The sequence below is a fragment of the Sinohyriopsis cumingii genome, chromosome 3 (genome assembly GCF_028554795.1).
Source record: "Sinohyriopsis cumingii isolate HCF-2022 chromosome 3, ASM2855479v2, whole genome shotgun sequence".
Classification (NCBI taxonomy): Eukaryota; Metazoa; Mollusca; class Bivalvia; order Unionida; family Unionidae; genus Sinohyriopsis; species Sinohyriopsis cumingii.
In genome coordinates this window covers 110,005,805-110,027,961 of record NC_142963.1, presented here as the reverse complement: position 1 = coordinate 110,027,961, position 22,157 = coordinate 110,005,805, and the positions used below count along the sequence as shown (strand labels likewise).

Below are 22,157 nucleotides of genomic sequence, written 5' to 3'. Positions count from 1 at the left end.
AACAGTTAAATAAAAATTGTATAATGTGCAGAGTATGCTTATACATATACATATACATATATATATATATATATATATATATATATATATATATATATATATATATATGACTTTCAACTAAATCGAGGGAGTTCTCATGCATTACTGCTCTCCAAATGCATGAATTCATATAAACACGACTTGCACACCTGGCTGCATTTCTGCATTGTTTGTCATAAAAAGGAAGAGAATAAAATCAACCACTGCTCTCACAGAGGGCAGCTAAGAATTCACTGCCCAGGCACTCAGGTTGGGGACTGGGTTAGCATTAAAGTGGAGCTTGTGCATTAGCTTGGTAGCAAACAGATCCATCAAAGAAGCCCCCAAAAGTTGGAACAGGGGGTGACTGATGGACTGATGGAATGACCATTCCATGAGGACTATCTTATCTTTCCATAACAGACTCCATGTCAAAATATTCTTTTTGCCAGGAATGAGGAAAATTATGTAATTTCCAGCAAAGGAGGTTCCAAACCTCCATGCAGAAAGATGGTGGATGTGTGCTTCCTAGTTTCCTGAGGTATGCTAGCACTAATGTGTTGTCATCAGAAACCATCACACAGCGACCGCTTCTTTTGTGGAAGCTTCAGTGAAGGGCAAAGAACACTGTCCTCATTTACAAATTGTTGATGTGGAGAAAAGATTCTTCCTGGAAACATAAACCCTAAAGGATCAGTCAATCTAACTCAAGATGAGTGCTCTCCTTGGAATCTAACATGTTTGCGAAGATCTAGGAGTGGGGTTCAAGGGCATGCATGGGGACTCAGGCCACAACTGGTCCCAATTTGTCCACCATATCATATGGTGGAAACTCCCATCAGAAGAAATCTAAGAATTCAGATGGACCCTACGCAGATTTTGTGACCCAATTTCAATGTGTTGCAGGGGGAACCTGAGGACTGAAGGAACTTGGACCAGTAATTCCTCGAAATAAGCTAACAGACTGTCTTTAGCAGCAGATGGAGCAGGTGGGTTATAGTTATTCTCTACTCTCCTTGAGTTTTGGGAGGAAAATGGTCCATCACAATCCCTCTTTTTTGAGCCCCCTACAATGTGGCCATGGTCCATAAGTCCATGGTTGCATGCAGGAAATGTGCTTCCCAAAATCCAATGTGATGAAATGGCAGTTTGGAAGGAAGGGGTGTGGGTGTGTGTTGAAACAATCTCCATCCACATACCATATGGGCTCCAATGACCAATGACTGGTCACAAAACTCAGATCTGTAAGACCCTTCCTCAGATTACACAGACTTAGATCTGAACTCTCCCCATACCAGGTAACTTGTTCTGTTGCCCATAACAGGCCCCAGGGACTGAAAAGTTGTACCTCCCCCTTGCAGCCTGCATCACACTGTGGGCAAGTAGAGGTGCTACTCACCCCTCTAGGGGTGAAGCACATGGCTCACTCCCTGCCCTTTTGGATGAAAGATGCAGCTCCTCACTGAGGGGAAGGTGCAACTTGCTGTCTCTCCTAATGGAAAAGAGAGTGTGTTGCTCATCCCTCACTGGAGGGTGCAACTTGCTGTCTGTCCTATTGGAAAAGAGAGAGTGTTGCTCATCCCTCACTGGAGGGTGCAATTCACTGCATGTCCTATTGGAAAAGAGAGGGTGTTGCTCATCCCTCACTGGAGGGTGCAACTCGCCGTCTGTCCTATTGGAAAATAGAAGGTATTGCTCATCCCTCAATAGAAGGTGCAACTCGCTGTCTGTCCTATTGGACAAGAGAGGGTGTTGCTCATCCCTCACTGAAGAGTGCAACTCACTCTGCCCTCAAATGGGGAACGTGCTGATCATCCCTAATTGGACGGTACAACTCATTCTCCACCCATTTATAACCTCCCTTGGGAAGGAGCTGACTAACCCTAACAGTCCCTGAAGAGACTTGGGTAATCCTTCTCTAAGATATGAGGGACTCTAAGAATGAAAACCCAGAAATTTCTGAAGAACACAAGAAAGGAACTTTCTTCCTCCCTTTAATGGTACATCAATGCTCATAAGATCTCAGATCACATCTGCCTATAAGCAAAAGGGACAACCATCTGTCCTCTCATAGCTTGTACATGATGGGCAAGTGGGGTCTGTGTCCCAGGGGACTTTAACATGACCACATCTACCCACACCCAGCTTAGACATTGCTGTCAAAGAATCTGGAAAAAAAGATTTATTCAAAAACTTCTATGCAACACAATATCTAAAAACAAAGGTAATGAGTGGACCAAGTCTATGCTAATATGATGATAGAGAGGTCATATTACTCACTCTAGGAAACATGGAATTTAAACAATCAATGCTTAAATGCAGATAGATAAGCAAGGCTAAGCTGTGTACTGAAAATTACAAGATAAAGAAGTTAACCATGCTTAACTGAAAGCTAGGAATGACTAAATTATCAATAAATTATTTAGAGAATTGCTAGTAAAACAGGATAATATCAAGGAAACCTTTCCAATACTAATTTGAGAACAAACCTGTGTAAGATAACCAAATAAGCAATATGAAGGTAAAAAGCAGTATGCAAACTGCTTTTCCATGTATGAAAGAAACACAATCTCAGTAAGGAACACAAGTTAGAATGAGTTGTTATAAACAATAATATGAATTGATTCGTTATAAATAAAAAAATGAATCAAAGCATGTCCAAAGACTCAATTAGACAAGGATAGGAAAATATGACCAAAATATTTTTCCTATCTAGAAAAATTGCACAATCAAATTAGTACATTAACACCTTAGAAGGTTTAAAAAAATAAATACAAGGCAGTACAGAATTTGTACTATAAGAAATGCTAATAATTCTATAGAGAGCTCAAATTAAACTGAGAAAAATCTAGATCATGTGTAATCCCAATCGTTTATATAAAAAACGCACGTAATGAATAAGCTAAATTCGCTTGTTAACCCACAACAAGGCCAATATTACAGTCATGTGACCAAAAAAAGAAAGAAGGACAGTGCACATTGGCAAGGTATCTACAGGGTGGCCCCTGATCAATCTAGTGATCTAGGTATCTTCTGGTTGATGAATTCTCCTCATATAATCAGAGTATTTTCCACCTGTAAAAGTGGTGGTCTATCCAACCATCCATCCATCCATACATACATATATACAATGACCACCATAAATAGCCTATCATGTAAAGAACTACTCAATACTCTAATAAGGAACAACTGGATGGAATTTATTGAATCATTAGGCCTAGTCCAGCTGGTAAATGAGCCTACAAGGGTAACAGAAATATCAAGCACCCTTATTGATCACATTTATACCAACCTTCCAGACAATGTGGCTTATGTTAATGTACCGAATGTTGGTCTTAGTGACCATTATCCTACTTTTTTGACAAGAAAGGTTAAATGCAAAAGAAATAGGAAAAATATGCACAAAACTATCACTTACAGATCAATCAAAAATTTTAATGAAGAAAAATTTCTTGATGACTTTGATGTCATATTCATAATAACGTTCCATGGAATATAATCAAACATTTTGATGATACAGATGAAGCTCTGCAGGTGTGGACTGACCTATTTATGGATGTAGTCTCTAAGCATGCACTGCTGAAAGTACATCGAGTAAAGCATGAAATCCAACCTAATTGGCTTATTACTAAAATCCTATATGTTATGAAAACACAAGACTAATTCAAGGCTATTGGAAACCATCCACAATATAAAGTGTAGAGAAATGAAATAACAAGTATGGTTAAAAGCTTATTATCAATAAATGCTTGAAAGCAAAAAGAGCAACACAAACACCATTTGGAAAGTCTTCAATGAACTAATTGGGGAACACACAAAGATCAGAAAAATAAAACTTACTCACTTCTGATAAATGACACCACAGTCACTGATGACACTAACATTGCAAATGTTTTGAATGTTTTTTTTTCACCAACATTACAATGTCTCAGTGAACCTGATATCAAGAAAGCTACAGGACATGATCAGATTGATCAAAGACAAGGCTCAATTCTAGGTCCATTGCTATTTATATTTATTAATGACCTACAACTTTTACTAAGGGACTCGGTTTCATCTACAGATCTCTATGCAGATGAACACTGTCAGACGTCCACAACACAAAGCATGAACTGGAAATTTCTTTACAGGATGCCCTAAACAAACAACTGGTGCACATGCATTGGCATAGTGGTACATACTGGTAAAACTAAAATATTACTTATCTCAACACGGCAAAAAAGAACAAATCTTGATAGTGATGAACTTTGACAAGGAAGGACAAAAATTTGCAAATGGTCTGTCATGATGGACTACTTGGTGTTTTAGTAGATAAAAACCTATCAAGGACTGAATATATCAAACATATCAGGAAAAATTTAATTCAAGTTTATGGCTTTTCAGTAGGATAGGATATTTTATCCCTGAAAGGCACAGAAAACTATTTTATAACAGTTACATACAACCCTATTTAGACTACTGTAATACAGTATGTGGTAATTCAAATGATAAAAACATAGCAAAGCGAGCACATCTTCAAAAAAAAGCATTAGGGCTAATATCAATCCTGAAAGAGAGCAAGAAAAATTTAGCTGGTAAGTTAAAAATAATAATAATAACTGAATCAAGTTGCGAAAAGCCAAATTAATGTACAGGATATCCAATAATAGTGCTCCTAAATATTTCAATCACTATTCCAGTACAGGCTACCAGGTAATAATCCCCACCTGCAATCCATGTCTACCAAACAGTATAAAATTCTCAAACCAAAAAAGGAATTATTCAAAAAAGTTTCCAATACTCTGGAACTTTGCTTTGGAATCGTATTCCTGTTGACATTAGAAATGCCCACTCTATTAACCTTCTTCCAAATCTAATATATCCAGTGGCTTCAGAGATGCAGTTAAAAAAAAAATCTTTTGTATAAGGGCCTCAAGGTTGATTAGTTCTTCAGCTAATTGTGTTACCCTCTTTAAATAAAGTCATTATTATTATTATTATTATTATTGTTTATTATTATTATTATTATTATTATCATCCTCATCATGTGCTAAAAAATGGCATTAAACCCATAACAAAAACAACATAATAACCTGCAAAAGTACTAGCTATCAAATAGCAACAGGTATGCACAACTCATTTTAAATTAGCAATATTTATCAGCTAGAATCAACTTTTAAGAAAAGCAAAAAATTCTGGGTCTATTAGATAAACTATCCTGTACTTTCAAGTATTTTGAATAACAAAAGACACGTCTAGTGCTAATAATGGATGAAAAGTACTAACAATGGATGGATGGAAATAAAACATCTATGTTTACCAAGTCTCACAGATATACCTTTAACAGTTGTAGAGTTCTGCTCTGAAAATGAAAGTGTGAATGATGGATGGACAAAGGAACAAATAAAGTAAAATTTAAAATATTGAAAATGAATAACTGTGAACAACTAAAGGAATATTTACATTACTTGGTCCATCAGCAAATAAAGTCTGATAGAGATATCTTGGAGGGTTTTGGAGTTATGCTCCAGAAACAAAGTTATGAAGAATGGCACCATTTCCCATTCCAGGTTTGTCTGGCAATGGATAAAAACTCAATAAAAGGAATATGCTGACAAGTCAAAATATGGGCCACATGACACCACAACCTTGGCCAAAGGACATCATAACCTAGGCCACATGACATTATAACCAAAGCCACAACACTATAACCTGGGTCAAATGACACTACAACATAAGCCACATGACATCATAAACTGGGCCATCATCAATACCTAATACAAGTTACTGTATCATGTTGCACAAATCCTGCAATAAACACAGTTTCAAAGCTAATTATGTGTACATCACATGTTCCACAATGACAGACAGGTATTTTGTAATTTCATATTAAAAAAATTTCATTACACTACCTTCACATGCAGCTGATTTTTTAAAACTGCTGACCGAAGAATAAGAGCCTGCAAGAGAAATATGAAAACTAAGCAAACAACAAAGCAAAACATGTGTGAATAGCGATGTCAGTCTTTTCATACTTTGTTCAAAATTCAACCACCAAATCTGTACGCTACTTTCAATTCTGAACCAAACACAAATTATGACATTAATTATAGGGCATTCCAAATAGTAGATCAATTTCTGCACAGCACGCACAAGTTAAAATTATTTAGAAGTTAAACTAATGATAAAAAAAGAAACCCATGTGGATCTGTTATGACTCAGCGTGGTAAATGAATTAATCCTGTTTTATAAGATATTATGTGAAGTTTTTATATTCTTGGGTTCAGCATCATGAGTATAAATATGAAAGTTTTACTTATAAAAGGTTCTCTGTTGATTTACCTATAATTATTTAAACAGTTTTTGAGAAAAAGTGATTTTACACTGTTTTAAATTTCTAATAACAGCAGCAGATCAATATTTGTATTTTAAAAACTTGCCAGGATTCTAAATCTTCAATTTGGCATATGACTGATTTCTGCACAAAAGTCAGATAAAGTTTTCATGCCAGTAGTAGCAGTCTATATTCAAAGAAAGAACCTGATGCCTGAATTCTCTAAAAAAATTTGGATGAATTCTTAAAATCTATTGTTATAAAGAGATATGCTTTAAACAGTTTTCAAATTTGGCAATTGGTGGCCATATTTAATGGTGAATTTAAACTAACTTTCAAGAAATGGATGGCAGGATGTTCTCTGATACATTCAGGACAAGCATATTTTGAAAAGAAGTATAAAGAAAAATCATGAATCTGAAATGCATAAAACAGTGAGCTAAATAAATCAAAAAAGTATCTGGGTCTCTGGCAGATGATTAGATTGGATTTTAATTCTATCCCCCCCCCCCCCACTTATAGACGAACATCTACTGGAGCCGTACCTTTGTTTTCTTCTGATATTCTACTCCCATTATGAAAGACTTCTCAAATGTTGTGCTCCGTTGGTCTGTATCCTTTGCATACAGAATCTGAAGCAAAATGGGTTATTATGTTTAAAAACTCTTTAAAACTTTATACATTTAATCATAATTGTATCTTCAATATGCTAACATAGAGCTGTCAGAGGACAGCATAGCTCAACTGTACACAAATGCTAAGAAAAGCTGTCATCTGACAGCATAGCTCAACTGTACATAAAGGTTAACAAAATCTGTCAGATGACAGCAGAGCTCAATTGTACACCAATGCTAACTAGTAACAAGTAAGACCAAGTTTCAATTCCTAAGGGAATCCTTGCTTGCTAGACAATATACTTTTTATTGATTGTACTGGATGATCTGTGGTTAACAGCACATCAATACATGAATGGTCATATTGTGCTAAGGCATTAGGAGTTAAGTGTCTTGCCCTCAAGACAAACCATGGTGGATAACCTGGCCTGAGCTGAGCATGGTTCAAACTACACTCTATGGTTGCGAGTCCAGCAAGCTAACCAATGAACCACTGCAGTTCCCCCCGTTTTTACATAAACTAATTTGGACAATTGGGGATAATTGGTATCCTGATTATAAAACCTCAGCTGACAAAACAGCATGCCTTTTTGGGCACAGTTAATCTGGTATTACAAAACAACATGCCTTTTGGGGCATAGTTAACCTGGAATTATGTAAATGAATTTCAGAAAATATTTAAAGTAGGTGACTGGGGTAATATAAACAAACCACTCTCAAACTGAAGAGTTACATGACTGCTAATCACTAAGACCAATACACAAAAACAATTGAGAGGTGGTTCAATATCTCAACAATGCATCAGTGATTTGTGTGTGTTTCTATGTGTTTTGGACTTTTAATGTAGCTTGAACAATTTTAGTCAGATTGCTACAATGTCAATAGTGTGGCCATTTATAGTGATGTCCAGCAATAGGGCATGATGCTGCAAACATGTGGCATCATGTTCCACCCTGTCACATTATTCTGACACCAGGCTGACCAGTCCTAAAACTAATCTCGTCCTAAGTATCAAGCAAGGCAGCTGCTAGTACCATTTTTATAAGTCTTTGGTAAGACTTTGCATCTTCTTTGGCAATAGTACATCACAATACCCTGGAACTTCTGATACATGATGACATTAAAATCAGTCACATACTAAATGATGTCTGAAAATAAACATTTTCAATTCATCTTTCTATCCCTTCAATGCAAAAAAGTTTTATTTTTCAGTTTTGCTGTCTTTAATGCTATTTTTCATCACATGATAGGTTATATAAGGAAACCAGTATATTTGGTGAGGGAAGACCATGGGGAAACCTGGGAAGAACCATTGACCAATATGAATCTATTTGCAAGTTTTCTCACATACCCATATTGGTCAAGCCAAGACTTTGACTCGCATGGACAGAGGTGAGATGTGTAAGTGATTTTAAAAAGTAAATACTTTTGACCACTCAACCACCCTGGGCCTACCTAATTAACTGCTAGACACTCTTTTGAAATTCAAAAGGTTGCTGTTGATCAAGAAATAGCAATTATTAATCACTGAAAACATTTTTCAAATAATATTCTATCTACATTTTGATTAATCTAGTAAATAACTGTTCCACCTGAACATTGTTTTCAATTCTATGCTCAAAGACTGGTTATTAAGTCAACATACAGCTCAAGACAGATTCATTGAACTATTTATTATATTAAAATCATACACAAAAACTTCAATAATATCTGGTCTTATTCAGCAGCCTGAAAATTTTAAATATGAGTAACAACATACATTATGGATTGTTAGTACTGAATAAGCTCAAGGGACTATTTCCACAAATGAATGAGAATTGAACTGGTAAAGGTGGAGAGGGCATTCATACCCTTGAGAATAGAACATTGCTGAAAGCTACTCTAGACTTCAGTCATCAGGGTCATCACTAGGAACTGATCTAACTCCTTCCATTACATTTTGATATACCTATGTAAGTGTGATCCTGAAAGAGGGCAACAGAACTGTTCAATGAAAAGAGCACTATCATGGACCTTTGCTCAGTCAGTCCAATTCAGTCAGAGTGAAATGTCAAGTGAAAATAGAAATCTCAAATAAACCTTTGTTTTACTACTAAAAGCAAAGGACAGAAACTGGCACATACAAAATCTGCACCTGCATAGTATATCTGTAACAAAATAGAGTAATTCTGTAAGCACTGCAGCTATTTATTTACTCCCTATATCATGTTAGAGCCTTGTGTCCTTGACACCATACCTTGCTATGTGAATCTATTCTGGCACTGATCTGACCATCCAAGATAAGCTGCATCAGTTCATCCTCCAGCTCTCCCACACTGGTGTTGAAAGCTAAGGCCATTTTCCTCATGTCAGCTGATAGGTATGGACTGAAATACTAATAACGAAACAAGGAATGAAGGCACAATTTAAATCCAACTAAGTTTTCATCAGTAAAAAGTTTTGATGAAAGTACTTATTGACATGATGACAAACTCTAGTCGGTCATGTTTGCCATGGAATATAAAGATTTTAAAGGATAAGTATTCCCTATGAAATCAAGACAGGCTGTTCATGAATTTGCCAAAAATCCTGTGTGTTTGTGTGTGTGTATGTGTGTGTGTGAACAACACCATTCTGCAGTTTCAGTATGGGACTATGTAAAGTTAGCAAATGAGATTCCTAAATGGCTGTAAATTTGTTGAACAGAATGAAAAAAAGTGTCTTACAAAATGCAAAATAATCAGCTGTTATCTTGGCCCTGATGACTGCTTCCCCAATGCAGTATGCAACACATCTACTAGTGATGACTGCTTCCCCAATGCAGTATGCAACACATCTACTAGTGATGGCTGCTTCCCCAATGCAGTATGCAACACATCTACTAGTGATGATATACAAATACACCAATGCAGTATGCAACACATCTACTAGTGATGACTGCTTCCCCAATGCAGTATGCAACACATCTACTAGTGATGATATACAAATACACCAAGTTTCATCCTTTAATCTCAAAATACTTTAAATCTGTGGAGTGGAATGGAAATGTGACAAAAATGCAAATACTCAGCCATGACCTTCAAGACAGTATCCCCAACATGGTGTGTGACATATCCTTTTTAAGATGATGTGTAAATATACCAATTTTCATTCCTTGATCACCAATGGCTTTAAGCTTAAAGATAATGCCATATATACTCACTTATAAGACGAGTCCAGCTGCAAACTACTCAGACTCTGATCTGCCATCAAATAATGCAGATCTGGGTCTGTACAGTTTGTTAGGAGTAATCAGTAGAAAACACAAGACAGACCCTGATCTGAAGATGCATTATGCTATCACAGATCAGGATCATTGTTATTTGCAGTCTGACTCGAATTAAAAGCAAGTATTTATAGTATGTCCCTGCTTCAGTTCGAAAATGCAGATGACAGTAAGTCACATATGCCTATATTGTACTTGTTTTCAACACACCTCTGGTGAAGTTTGTGACATAGTAAAGGAGTTAAAGTACATTTTAAAACTAAGTACACTACGGATGATGCTAAACAATGACAATCAGATCTACATGGTCTCACAACAAATAGATGCATATAAAATTTGCTTGAAATAAAAATAGGTTGGTGGGTAAACTCCACTAAAGTTATAGCGATATGGAATTGCATACAAAATTTTGTTGCTATGCAATCATAAGGAAATTATTGTACAAATAAAAGTGGATGGATCCAACAATCTGGAACCATGACTTTGCATAATGATGATACAGATAAATATTGACAAAAATCAAAGTTGGCCAGGGCATCAACAACAAAGTTGTTTGAATCCTAAAGGAATTTTAAAGGATTTATTGCAAAGAAAGGACATGGGGAGAGTCAGATGATCATGATGATGATGTAACTCAGCAACACTGAATCAAATTTGGTAAAGGTCTCATCAATATAAAGCTGTTTACTTCATTTCCTAAATCCAATACAAAATAATTTTTGAGGAAATAAAAGTGGGCTATACTGATATTCATGAACTACAGCTTTGCAAAATTATACCAACAACTGAACTCAGCTGAAATCTCAATACATCAGGATTAAGCTGCATATACAATTTGAATGAAAATCCATCATACTAACTGTACAGAAATGAAAGTGTGTGGGTCTGACAATCAGGAACTGTAACTGTGATTGACTCTTAAAAAGTCTAGTCAATATAAAATCAATATAAAACTGTAAACAGAAATTAGCTAAAATCCAATAATAATATTAAGAGCTGCTGTGTAGAAATGAGAGTGTGCATGTCTGATATACAGGGGTTATGACTGCTAAATGATGACAAGGAATGCAGACAATCAAACTCAAACATGGACTCAACAATATCAAGGTGCACATACCTAAAATCTGTTGAAATCCAATAATAATCAAAGGAAGTTATTGTGCAGAAAGTGGGTGGATATGACAATGATGGGCTACTACCCAGCTAACTGCTGACATAAAATGCTGAAAAATCAAACTTAGCAAAGATCTCATCAGTATCACGCCTCATACAAAACTTTGTTGAAAAAGACCGATAATGGTGATATTGTGCTGAATGAACATGTGTGCATGTGACAATCTGGGGCTATATCTCTGACACAAAAATGACATAGAACAAAGACAATCGCACTCAACTAAGGTCTCATCTACATCAAGTTGCCTACCAAATCTGGTTGAAATGCAAAAACAATTAAGGGAGTTATTTTGTGGAAATGAAAGTGTAATGTACAGATGGGTGGAAGGTTAGACAAATGGACAGTCAAATGCAAGGACAGATAGGCAGAAAGATGTAAGGACCAGACAAGGGACCGACCAAATTCATGTCACCTATTTGCTATAAAATGTGGATTTCCCTAAGTAATTTAAATTACTTATAAGATACTATAGAGACCCACATATATGTTATGATGTACTTCTACTTCTTGTGACCACCTTCTAAACTGGGGTAGACTGTACACATTTAAGTACTTCAACTTCTTGTAACCTTCTAAACTGGGGTAGACTGTACACATATAAGTACTTCTACTTCTTGTGACCTTCTAAACTGGGGTAGACTGTACACATATAAGTACTTCTAATTCTTGTGACCTTCTAAACTGAGGTAGCCTGTAAACATAAAAGACCCCTGAACAGACCTTAACTCTACTGGCAGGAAATGATTTCTAGGAATCCCAGATTAGAGTTTCTTCTTTTGAAATGTTGAGTGCTGTTCATATTTCTTTAGTGACCACAAGATTTTCAAGATGAGTGCCATGGTGGCCATACTGGATGCAAGATTGGCATGCTTTTCATTAAGGAGTAATCAGACGTCATACAGAGTGTTTTGATGAAAAACCCATGTCAATCAATGCATCAATTTAGGAGGCCTAGTAATAACAAGATTTTCAAGATGACCATCATCATTGTCATACTGAATGAGAGATCTGCCTCACTAATATTCTGGACCACTAGTTAACCTGACCACCATGTATAGCCTGGAAAATGGCATTAAACCCAAAACAATATATCCTGATGAAAATTCCTTCTAGGGAAAAAGGCACATATAATATGCAATCCATTACTCATCTTCCAAGTAATCTACAACCTTGATGTTTGTAACAATAAACCCCACATATCATAAATATGACTTCAACTGTGGTAATAACAGACCTGCATACCCTGACAAGTCTGTCTCAGTAAAGCATTTGATTTTTTTTCCATAAGACTGACCAGTTTTCAGAAAGGTGCAACAAAATATCAATAACTGCTATTGTAAAGCTGGAAAGTGTAATTAAATGTTTGACACATCGACGATAAACATTATGTTCAACTGAAAAGTTTGTAAAGTACACGTAGACTTTATTTACCACTAGTACAGTTGCACAAACTTTAGTTCCAAACCCTATGCAACTCAACGGCTTGTAGCTATCTCTCAACTTGACATAATTCTTGGAAATTCTTTTCCATTTCACATGATGACAGCAATCATATCTCCCGCCACAAGACATGCTCAAATTGGCATGTGATGTCCAATAAATGTAATTGTGTCCTTTCCAGCTTTTATTCACAAGAATCTGAATACTTCTTTTTATTCTTCTGTGTGTTGATTATTAACACTTTTCTAGAAGCTTATTTTCCCTTTCGTCTTAAATGTGCATCACTTTCTAGACACCATTTTAAAAAATTCTATAATCAACAGTTTGATCATGCAGACACTTTGTATGAACAACAAGGTGCAATTTAAAGCATCTGTGGTGCTGCTGTATAAAGTTTGTCTGGTTCCCAGACTAATTTCACTAACTCTAAGATGAAACCTGGATCCAAATAAAACAAAGATGAACCAATTAGCCGGATTTTTTGACAACAATCATTTTCCGTAGTTTTTGCTTGTATGCCATAAGTCTGCCTTTAAAGGGTAATTTTCATAAGATGGCAAAATTGTAAGAGTTGGCAGGTCTGTAATTAACAAGCTCAAATGCAGTATCACCTCATTAATATGGTGGATCCTGCTTACTTTCAAAATCGCCCAAGTGCATGTCCAAGTTTGATCAAAATCATCAAGAATTACGTCTTCCTGAGCTGTCACAAGTCTCGGCAGTCACATGCAAGACCACCTCATAAATAAGCATGAACCTTGCTCTTCCTGAAAAGTCCAAGAACTTTATGATATAAGCATATTCGAAGCATGATCAAAACTGGATCAAAAATATAGCTTCCACAGTGGAAACAAGCTCAGCCAATCAGATACAAGACTGCATCAATAATATCTGTAGATTTAAGTCATTATCAGATCCATCCACGATCCAGAGGATACAAGCCCTTCTATCTAGATTAGAAAAATCAGATTAGAAATAAGGCCTCCAGAGTGGAAACAAGCTCAGCCAATCAGATACAAAACTGCATCATTAATATCTGTGGATTTAAGTCATTATCAGATCCAGCCACGATCCAGAGGATACAAGCCCTTCTATCTAGATTATAAAAATCAGATTAGAAATAAGGCCTCCAGAGTGGAAACAAGCTCAGCCAATCAGAGGCAAAATAACCTTTAGTATAAGAGGATCTTGCTAATTATTAAACTCATCCAAGATCTTTATGACATAAGAATATCTTACAAATTTTATCAAAATCTAATCAGAATTAAAGCCCCCAGAGTGGTAACAATGTTAGCCAATCAGGTAATATTACCTCATTAATATGCATGAATCTCACTAAACTTGAGCAAGATTTTGATGATCCCAACTCATATTTCATGCTTGATTCAAAATGGATCAGAAATAAGGTCACTACAGTGGTAAAAATAAATCTTCTGGAAGGACTACACACAACTCATGAAAGATGCGGGGCCATACCATAAACCCACTTGGCCTTATGGGCTAAAAACTAGCAAGAAAGATGCGGGGCCATACCATAAACCCACTTGGCCTTATGGGCTAAAAACTAGCATGAAAGATGCGTGTTCATACCATAAACCCACTTGGCCTTATGGGCTAAAAACTAGCATGGCTCAGACTGCTGTGATCCAAATGAATGGTGAGGTTAACTTGGGGATAAACAATAATGCAAATGATATGACACTAGCTAGCTCTCTTGTTCTTTCAAGTTTGCAGCATGAGCCAAAACTTCAAGTTACATAAACAGCATCTTACATTCAAACATGATCAGTCTTACCTGACACATGGCTCTATTCCTTATCTGAGTATAGAGAGTTTTCACATGTGGAGCAAGGTACATGTCTAGTAGCAAGTTGTCCTGAAAGAACAAGGTAAAATGTGCATAAAAATTATGTTGAAATCAACAGCACGCATCCTTTTGTTACAAGAAGATTTAGACTTGTTTTTAACGAGTCTGTTTCAAGATAATGAATATTTTCTTATCAATGTCTTTAGGTATTTCATTCATCTTTTAAAAATATAGATTATCACATCATATACCACATACTAACAATGCTCTGACATCTGTCAGTATGTGTACTATGCATTACAACAGAACCCAAGAATAAGGTAGGTAGAATATGCCTTTTCAAATGCAGCAAAATACAGTTTAGATTATACCTAGCATCAGATAATCACATTTATCTGACAGAATGTTTGGGAATCATTTTTGTTCTATTATATTTAGTCTTCTAAATGCAATAACTTTATTTCCAATTCTGACATTGTGATCTGGGCACAAAATAAACTAATGCAAAATCATGGCTCATACAGCACTCAGGAGTTGTTTTTCAATGAGTTTTCAAGGGCGTCTACAAGGAGTATTTTTCTTAAGGAAAGTCAACTTTCTCCATATATTTTCTTATAAATGAAAAAAAAACCACATCACTAATTAGTATGCCACTGAAGAAAAGGGATACTATTTCATCTGGTAATTGTGTCAATTCCGAATTTAAGATCTTACATACTTTATTTAGTTTTAACTTTCTCTATTCCTTAATATAGATTCAAAGAATTCTGACAGTGCAAATTTTGTAGTAAATTATGTTTCTCCTATAATAATCACCGAATCACACCACATTAAGATAACTTTCTTTGCTACTTCTAAGTCCAGCCCTCAGGAAATCTGTCATATATATATATATATATATATATATATATATATACACACACACACACACACACACACACATACACATACATAGACAAAGGGAAGCTCTACCTCTGCTAGGTGGCTACTGGTATATTGAGATTAAACCAGATTATTTTTTTTACTTGAATGAGACCTTATAGGATGCTCAAATTGCATGGAAGTAGGAGGGATTATATGAAATGTGATAGGTAAATATTATTGGAAAAATCATCTTTTACCCATCAATTCACTTCCTCCATCCAATAAATTATCTGGAGAATATGTAACTATATATATATATATATATATATATATATATATATATATATATATAATATATACTACAATTATAGAACTTACTTTTCGCATGAGTGCTGGTCATAAAAAAATTATAATTAATGACCCACAGGCCTGTTTTTGGACCACTCTGATCTACATCAACAGAGACTTGGACCTTGTAGGTAGGGATGAGGGTAGGTGGAGGCAGACATTTGGATGAAGACACAATATGACAGATTTCTTCCAAAGCTGCCTTAAAATTGAATTCTGTCCATTCCAATGTTGGATCAGATGATACAGGCATTTCCATTTGATCATTTAGCTAGGGATAGTCCACATCCTGTACACCTTGAGTCCATGGGCATATGGTAATGATGATGCTGTATCATCGACATGCATCATTATTTCCAAGGGATATGCCATTAAAAGTGGTGGCATATTAGAATGCTGGTTCGGCTCAGACATACAGTTCTATGATTAAAGCCAGTTTGCTCTAAAATGGTACATTAATGTTTGGTCCGGCTCATCAGTTTTACTATACGGTACATTCTGCGCAAGATACCATAACTTTTGAAGTATGTGGCTTGTTCTGTCCAGTCAGACATACATAGGTACAAGTCAAATAATACATATACTTGTCTGGCTCAAATACTGTCCTGCATGGGCAGAGTACAGGGCATTGTATACTCCTGCCTTACTGGCAGAGATAGCTGTCACTCTGCACCCTCAGGCCCCATTGGTGGGATAATATTTGACTTAGGACTGTCACACCTCATGGGCAGAGCTAAAGGCTTATCCCCAATGGAATCCTGAAATATTTCCTGTTCCATCATCAAAAATCTTGAAAATATAGCCTTATTTATTAGAGACAGAATCATACATGCCAACCCCTGGCGAGGAAAAAGTGTAATCCAAGTGGACAAAAAAAGTAATCCGAGCAGAGAAAGAGTAAACCACATATAACATAATAAAATTCAATGAGCATATGTACAAAATGATTTATTTACCCCTCTGGTCTTTTAACATCAATTGCTGCAAGTTTTCATATATAGCACTTCAAGCTTTAAAAAGCAACAGCCTCTCATGTTGCATTTCAAAACACTTTGTACCAGCTGAGATGTTTTGCACACCAGTAGAGAACCAAGTGCTGGGTTACAGAGCCTGAATCTGAATTCAGTTTTGTTTGTTTATAATACTGAACAATCTCTCACTGTCAGCATTAGAATGGTAAAAAACCAATATTCCTTTTATTATCTGACAAAGAAGAGGAAATATATATGTTCCAGTTATTGGGTCTTTTAGCTGGGAAATAAGGTGCCATTGCACATCAACTCTGTCCGCATGAAGTACATTGTCAGGTAAAATGCCAACTTGATACTACAGGAGTTCTCCTTCTAATTTATCGGCAGCCTTTCCTGCAGCAAGGTGCATCATATGACAGGGACAACCTGATATGTACAGTGATGGAGACATTTTTTAAAATACAGAATGCAACTCCTTTATGAATTCCAGTCATCATTGATGCATTATCAGCTGAAAACCACATACAGTTCTACCAACTTATGTTTATTCAAAGCATTATTCAACAAAAACAAAATGTTTTCTCCAGCAGAATCTATTGTTATTTCTGGTAATGAAAGAAGAGCACTCTGACTTTGTTCTTTCATTGTCAAAGTCTCTTACACAGACTGGGTACAACTTTTTGTCATCATAATCACTATTCTTGTCTGTTGCAATACTAAATGGCCAAATTTTCATGGCTTCAGCAATTTTAAGTGAATTATCTTCTGCTAAACACCAAACAATATTAGATGATTTTGTTCTTGCACATGCATATTTTCTGCAATTCTGGAATCAGAAACATCCGTTTGAACAAAGACCAACGTAGTTTTCTACTGCTAGGGGTAGTCAGTGTTCTATTAAGAACTCAGTAAATAACACCTCTGCATCTATAAAATTCATGTCCACAATTTAGTTCTGCTGTAAAAAAGAAATTACCTTGGTATTAGAGTTAGTAAAATGAGCTAATTCAAGGTTCCTTAGTTTTACCACCATGACCAATATTAAAATCCATTCCACACAGCCTGCAAGGGACGTGAAGCTGGCCTAGCATGTAACGCTCTAATGTGTAATTCATGTATTCATCTTTGAACGTTTTTTTGTCTTTTTCTAATCCATCTGTGAAATTATTTGAAAAACATTTTTGCTCTAACACACGCATTGCCTAGAATAAATCTGACCTGACTTTTAGCACCAAATACCTACAGACTGGTTCTGTACCAGATATGAATTTGAACAAAAAATCTGCAAGCAAAGATTAAAAATTAGAAAACCAGTCTGTTCTCTCCTAACTAAGCCATACAACTGTTCCAAATAGAAACCGAGCATGTTTCTTGGAAATAGGGCAGCTCCTATATACAGAATACTGTTAGAAAAGTGCAAGTGAGTCAACGGACAAGCGTACTCTTATGTTGTAGTTACAAAGAAGCCATCTTTTCTAAAGTACGGTCTGAAAGAATAATGGGATGTTAATAAAAATGAGAAAACAAATTATTAATGTTTTTGGGAGGGGGATTAGCTAAAAATCCATAATATGAATACATTTACATGTAAGGCGTAATTTAGTGAGAAAAAAATGTAATGATTACACTAAAAGTGTAATGGTTGGCATGTATGCAGAATGCATGATTCTAACTCTTGGTTGGTCATCTCTCATTCCAACTGCATTAAGATCTGGCAGTGTTTTCTGAATCTTCATCAGGGTAGAAGGGGTCATCTCAGCATCCCCTGTTCTTAAGTGGGACACAGACTTAGTGCCTCATTCTGCGAAAAGAAACTGCTCTTTTTATGTGACCTTTGAACTGTTTTCTAAGGACATAAGACCATGTATTCTCTGTCCACTCTGCACACACTTTACAAGTGTGTGATGAAAAGCAAATGGCACAAAGCAGGCACATCTCATGAACATACTTTACTACTTTTGAATCTTTTGCACTGTCTTGTAATCTATGCAATTAAGGAGAATAAACAAACAAATTCATAAAACTGAAATAAATGCCAACCACATTACAAAACAATTTATAATTAGAGTAACTGCCTAAAGACAGTGCCTAAAAGATTCAACCAGTGAAAATATATTTTTTACATTCAAAGTCAAATATGATGAAAACAGTCTGATAATTTTTCAAAAAATCAATAAATTTCACAACAACTTTTGTATGCACATAAAAGAACATTACAACTTACTATATCACTGAAAAAGAAAAGATGAAGATTAAATTTAACATACAACTTGAAGAGTTCACAGCATTGTCTAGAGCATGCATGGAGTGAAATTAAAAAACTGACTGAAACCTGATATACTGGTAGCAGCCTAGCAGATTGAGAGGGGAGTTAACCTGTAAGAATTGTTTCCCTTTGTCTACATACTGCATAGACAGAAAGACAATTTTTTCCATCTTTCTGGTTGGGCTGGATTCAGAGGTAGCAAAAAAAGTTATCCTAATGTAATGTGATCAGCTAATGTATTTGCTGGAGAAATGTCATGGGTTTGTTCCACAAATTCAATGACTTTTCAAGGATGAAACCAACTTTTCAAAATTCAAGGCATTTTCAAGTTAGTGCGCACCATGAAAACGGGTCATTCATTCAGCAACCAGGCAGGCAAATCTCCATGCCATTGAAATGTAGGGCTGGACTAGCAAGTACAACAGTCTTTGCAAATTCATACATTTTCTAAAATTAACCCAACAACAGTCACAAGGGCTTTGTCTTCTAGTACTATTTAAGCTTTTTAATTGCTCTGAAACAATGAAGGAAAAGAATGTTTATGACCATGACTAGATAAAGCTGATGATGATATAAATTTAACTTAGATTCAACGTTTTATCTTTTACCTTCTCTATCTTATGAATTTTCATTTCTCATACAGCTTGATATAAATGGTGTTTCCTATCTCTCCATTTTACCATAAGTATTGTACCTGGGATGGAACATGTTCCCTCCTGAAGGGTCTTGATAAGTGAAATCAGCATATAAAGGACAGGCAAGAGACATGGCAAATTGTCATTTATATACAGGTCTGATATTCTCAATGTGAGTTGTATGAAAAAGATTTTAATCTGAAATAGGATTCAATCTGACAATATTTTTCAGCACTATTAGATTCAAATAATTTTAAACTTAAAATTACAAAAAATTTATTCAACAGTTAGCTTCATCTAAGGGTCAAAGGTCAGCATAATATTATTTCATTCCAATATTTTGGTATGTTGTTCATAGTGATTCTGGATGAAATCTAAATGTAAAATTATTATCATTTATATTACCTACTGTTAACTGTAACTGACAATCTTCATTTATAAAGTAAAGAGTTGTTGTAACACAAAAAGCATAGGCCTTGTAGTACTAATTGACCTAAACTGAAGTTAACATGCTCATTTGTGTTACTAACCATTAATAAAACTGCCAGATCAAGTTACCCATACTCATTCACATGTCTTTTAAATTACAAAATATTCAGAATCACCAATGTGTTAATCATTTGGGTGTCCATCATAACTCTACTCTTTTAATTGACTGAAGAAGGATCATATCAGTTATGAAATTATTAAGTGAGTGGCTAACAGTCAAAAGAAGCTAAGGTACAGTTTAGAGCCACAAAGCACCTGTGGTGAGCTGCAAGGAATTCCGTGCACATGCTACATCATGATGTCCACAAATTTCTTCACCCAGAAACATTGTCCCCTGTCTAGACAGGTGATCACTATATAAAGAACTTTTATAGAAGGACTGTCATTTGAGATCACTGAAAATGGCCACTATATACAGATTTCCACTATGTGGAGGTTTCTGCTAAGGAAGATTATGTTGTATTATAACCCTGTGGTCAAATTTAGTACAAGAAAGTTGAGCAGTTCTTCTGAAGTTGTTAGAAGCTGTTCACAATTTTAATTACAGCATCCACACATATTTAAAAAAATTACCAGTATTAATACAGATTTGAAAGGACTTGACATCAGGATGCAACCTTTTAAATTTAGGGGCATTCTCTTGCATGACAGTCTCTTGTAAGCTTTTATTCTATGCTTAGCAGTAGTGGATGTTATGAGTCTAGGCTCTTATAAAAAGTAACGGTAAAGAGTGAAGACAACAAGCTTTGTAAAATTTAACAAATAATTTATTTGCCTTGAATATGAAGTGAAAAATGAGAAAAGAACTTATGGTTTTATGAATCAAATCTAAAACTAATCCAAGAATTAAAAAACAGAAGTCCTAGAAATAAAATGTCCTAAATGAAACCGAGTTTGAATCCCGATAAAATCCAAATTAGAAGATGATGATGTCTGTTGTAAGCTGTGAAGTGCTGTTATGTCAACAGTTTCCTGTTGGATGAAAGAAAATATTATTCCAGTTTTGAATTCAATATAACTTCCAATGAATGTTTTTATCCAAGAATTCTGTAGGAGCACTTATATATTTCCAAGGAAAAGAATCACTTGAAATTCAATAAATAAAATTTCAACTAAAACTGGACACAACATATGTTTGGAGCCTGGCTGACAATCCTTTATCAAACCATCAGTTATAAGACTAACTACAGCGCAAAACAGATTCCCAGATGGGGGTCAAGAGTTCATCTTTCCAGAAGGATTGAAAGTCTGTTACATGATAATTTTCACGTCATCCAGGTACAGCCTTGACTTAGCTTAATAATTCTTACTCTGATAAAGAACTGAAGAAAAAAAAGAAAAAGAAAGCTGTTTGCCAAAACTATTACTGGTTCTGAATCAAGGTCAGAAACTAGATACAGTGTTTCTATTATTAGTTGTTTATCAAAAAAAAATGTAACAGGTAAAACAGAACTGGATTGAATATCTGGACAATGTCAAATCTAGTAAACAAAGTTAAATTACAATAACATGCAATGGAATTTAGAAAAATTAAAACTCACAAACAAACAATAAATTAAATCAAATATACATAACATGGTCATTTTTGATGTTGGATCATTTGTAAAAATTGGAAAGTCTTTTTCACAGAATGGTCTCTGTCAACTTTAATTTGTAAAGCACTATACAAAACCCAACTTCACTGCACAATGCTGCTTTTCATAACAAATCCAGTTAAGATATCCAGTACCACTAAAATTAGGTCTTTATGCCCATAACTATCACTTACATGGCTGAGAGAATGAATCTAAAAGTAAATATGAAGCAAATGATTTAATTGTAGGATTAAAGCAACTGTGTGTTCAATATACACTCAGTGCTGTTCCATTAAATAATACATGGGACCCATGGAAGGCATTTTTAAAGTGGGATACCCACCCATAGATGCAATTTAAAAGTCCTTATCATTTTAAAATGAACTCTGTGACATCAAAG

General features: G+C 35.4%; 1 protein-coding gene across 1 annotated transcript in view; it reads right to left on the bottom strand.

Moving 5' to 3' along the window:
* The window catches only part of LOC149803564 (COP9 signalosome complex subunit 1-like), a 76,960-nt gene that overhangs the window by 7,672 nt on the left and 47,131 nt on the right, over positions 1-22,157 (bottom strand). The window contains exons 10-13 of the mRNA XM_089953297.1: positions 14,599-14,679; positions 9,182-9,319; positions 6,877-6,963; positions 5,910-5,957 (exon numbers count right to left, since the gene is read on the bottom strand). Of these exons, the coding sequence (XP_089809423.1) occupies positions 5,910-5,957; positions 6,877-6,963; positions 9,182-9,319; positions 14,599-14,679 (354 nt within the window). The remainder of the gene's footprint in view (positions 1-5,909; positions 5,958-6,876; positions 6,964-9,181; positions 9,320-14,598; positions 14,680-22,157) is intronic.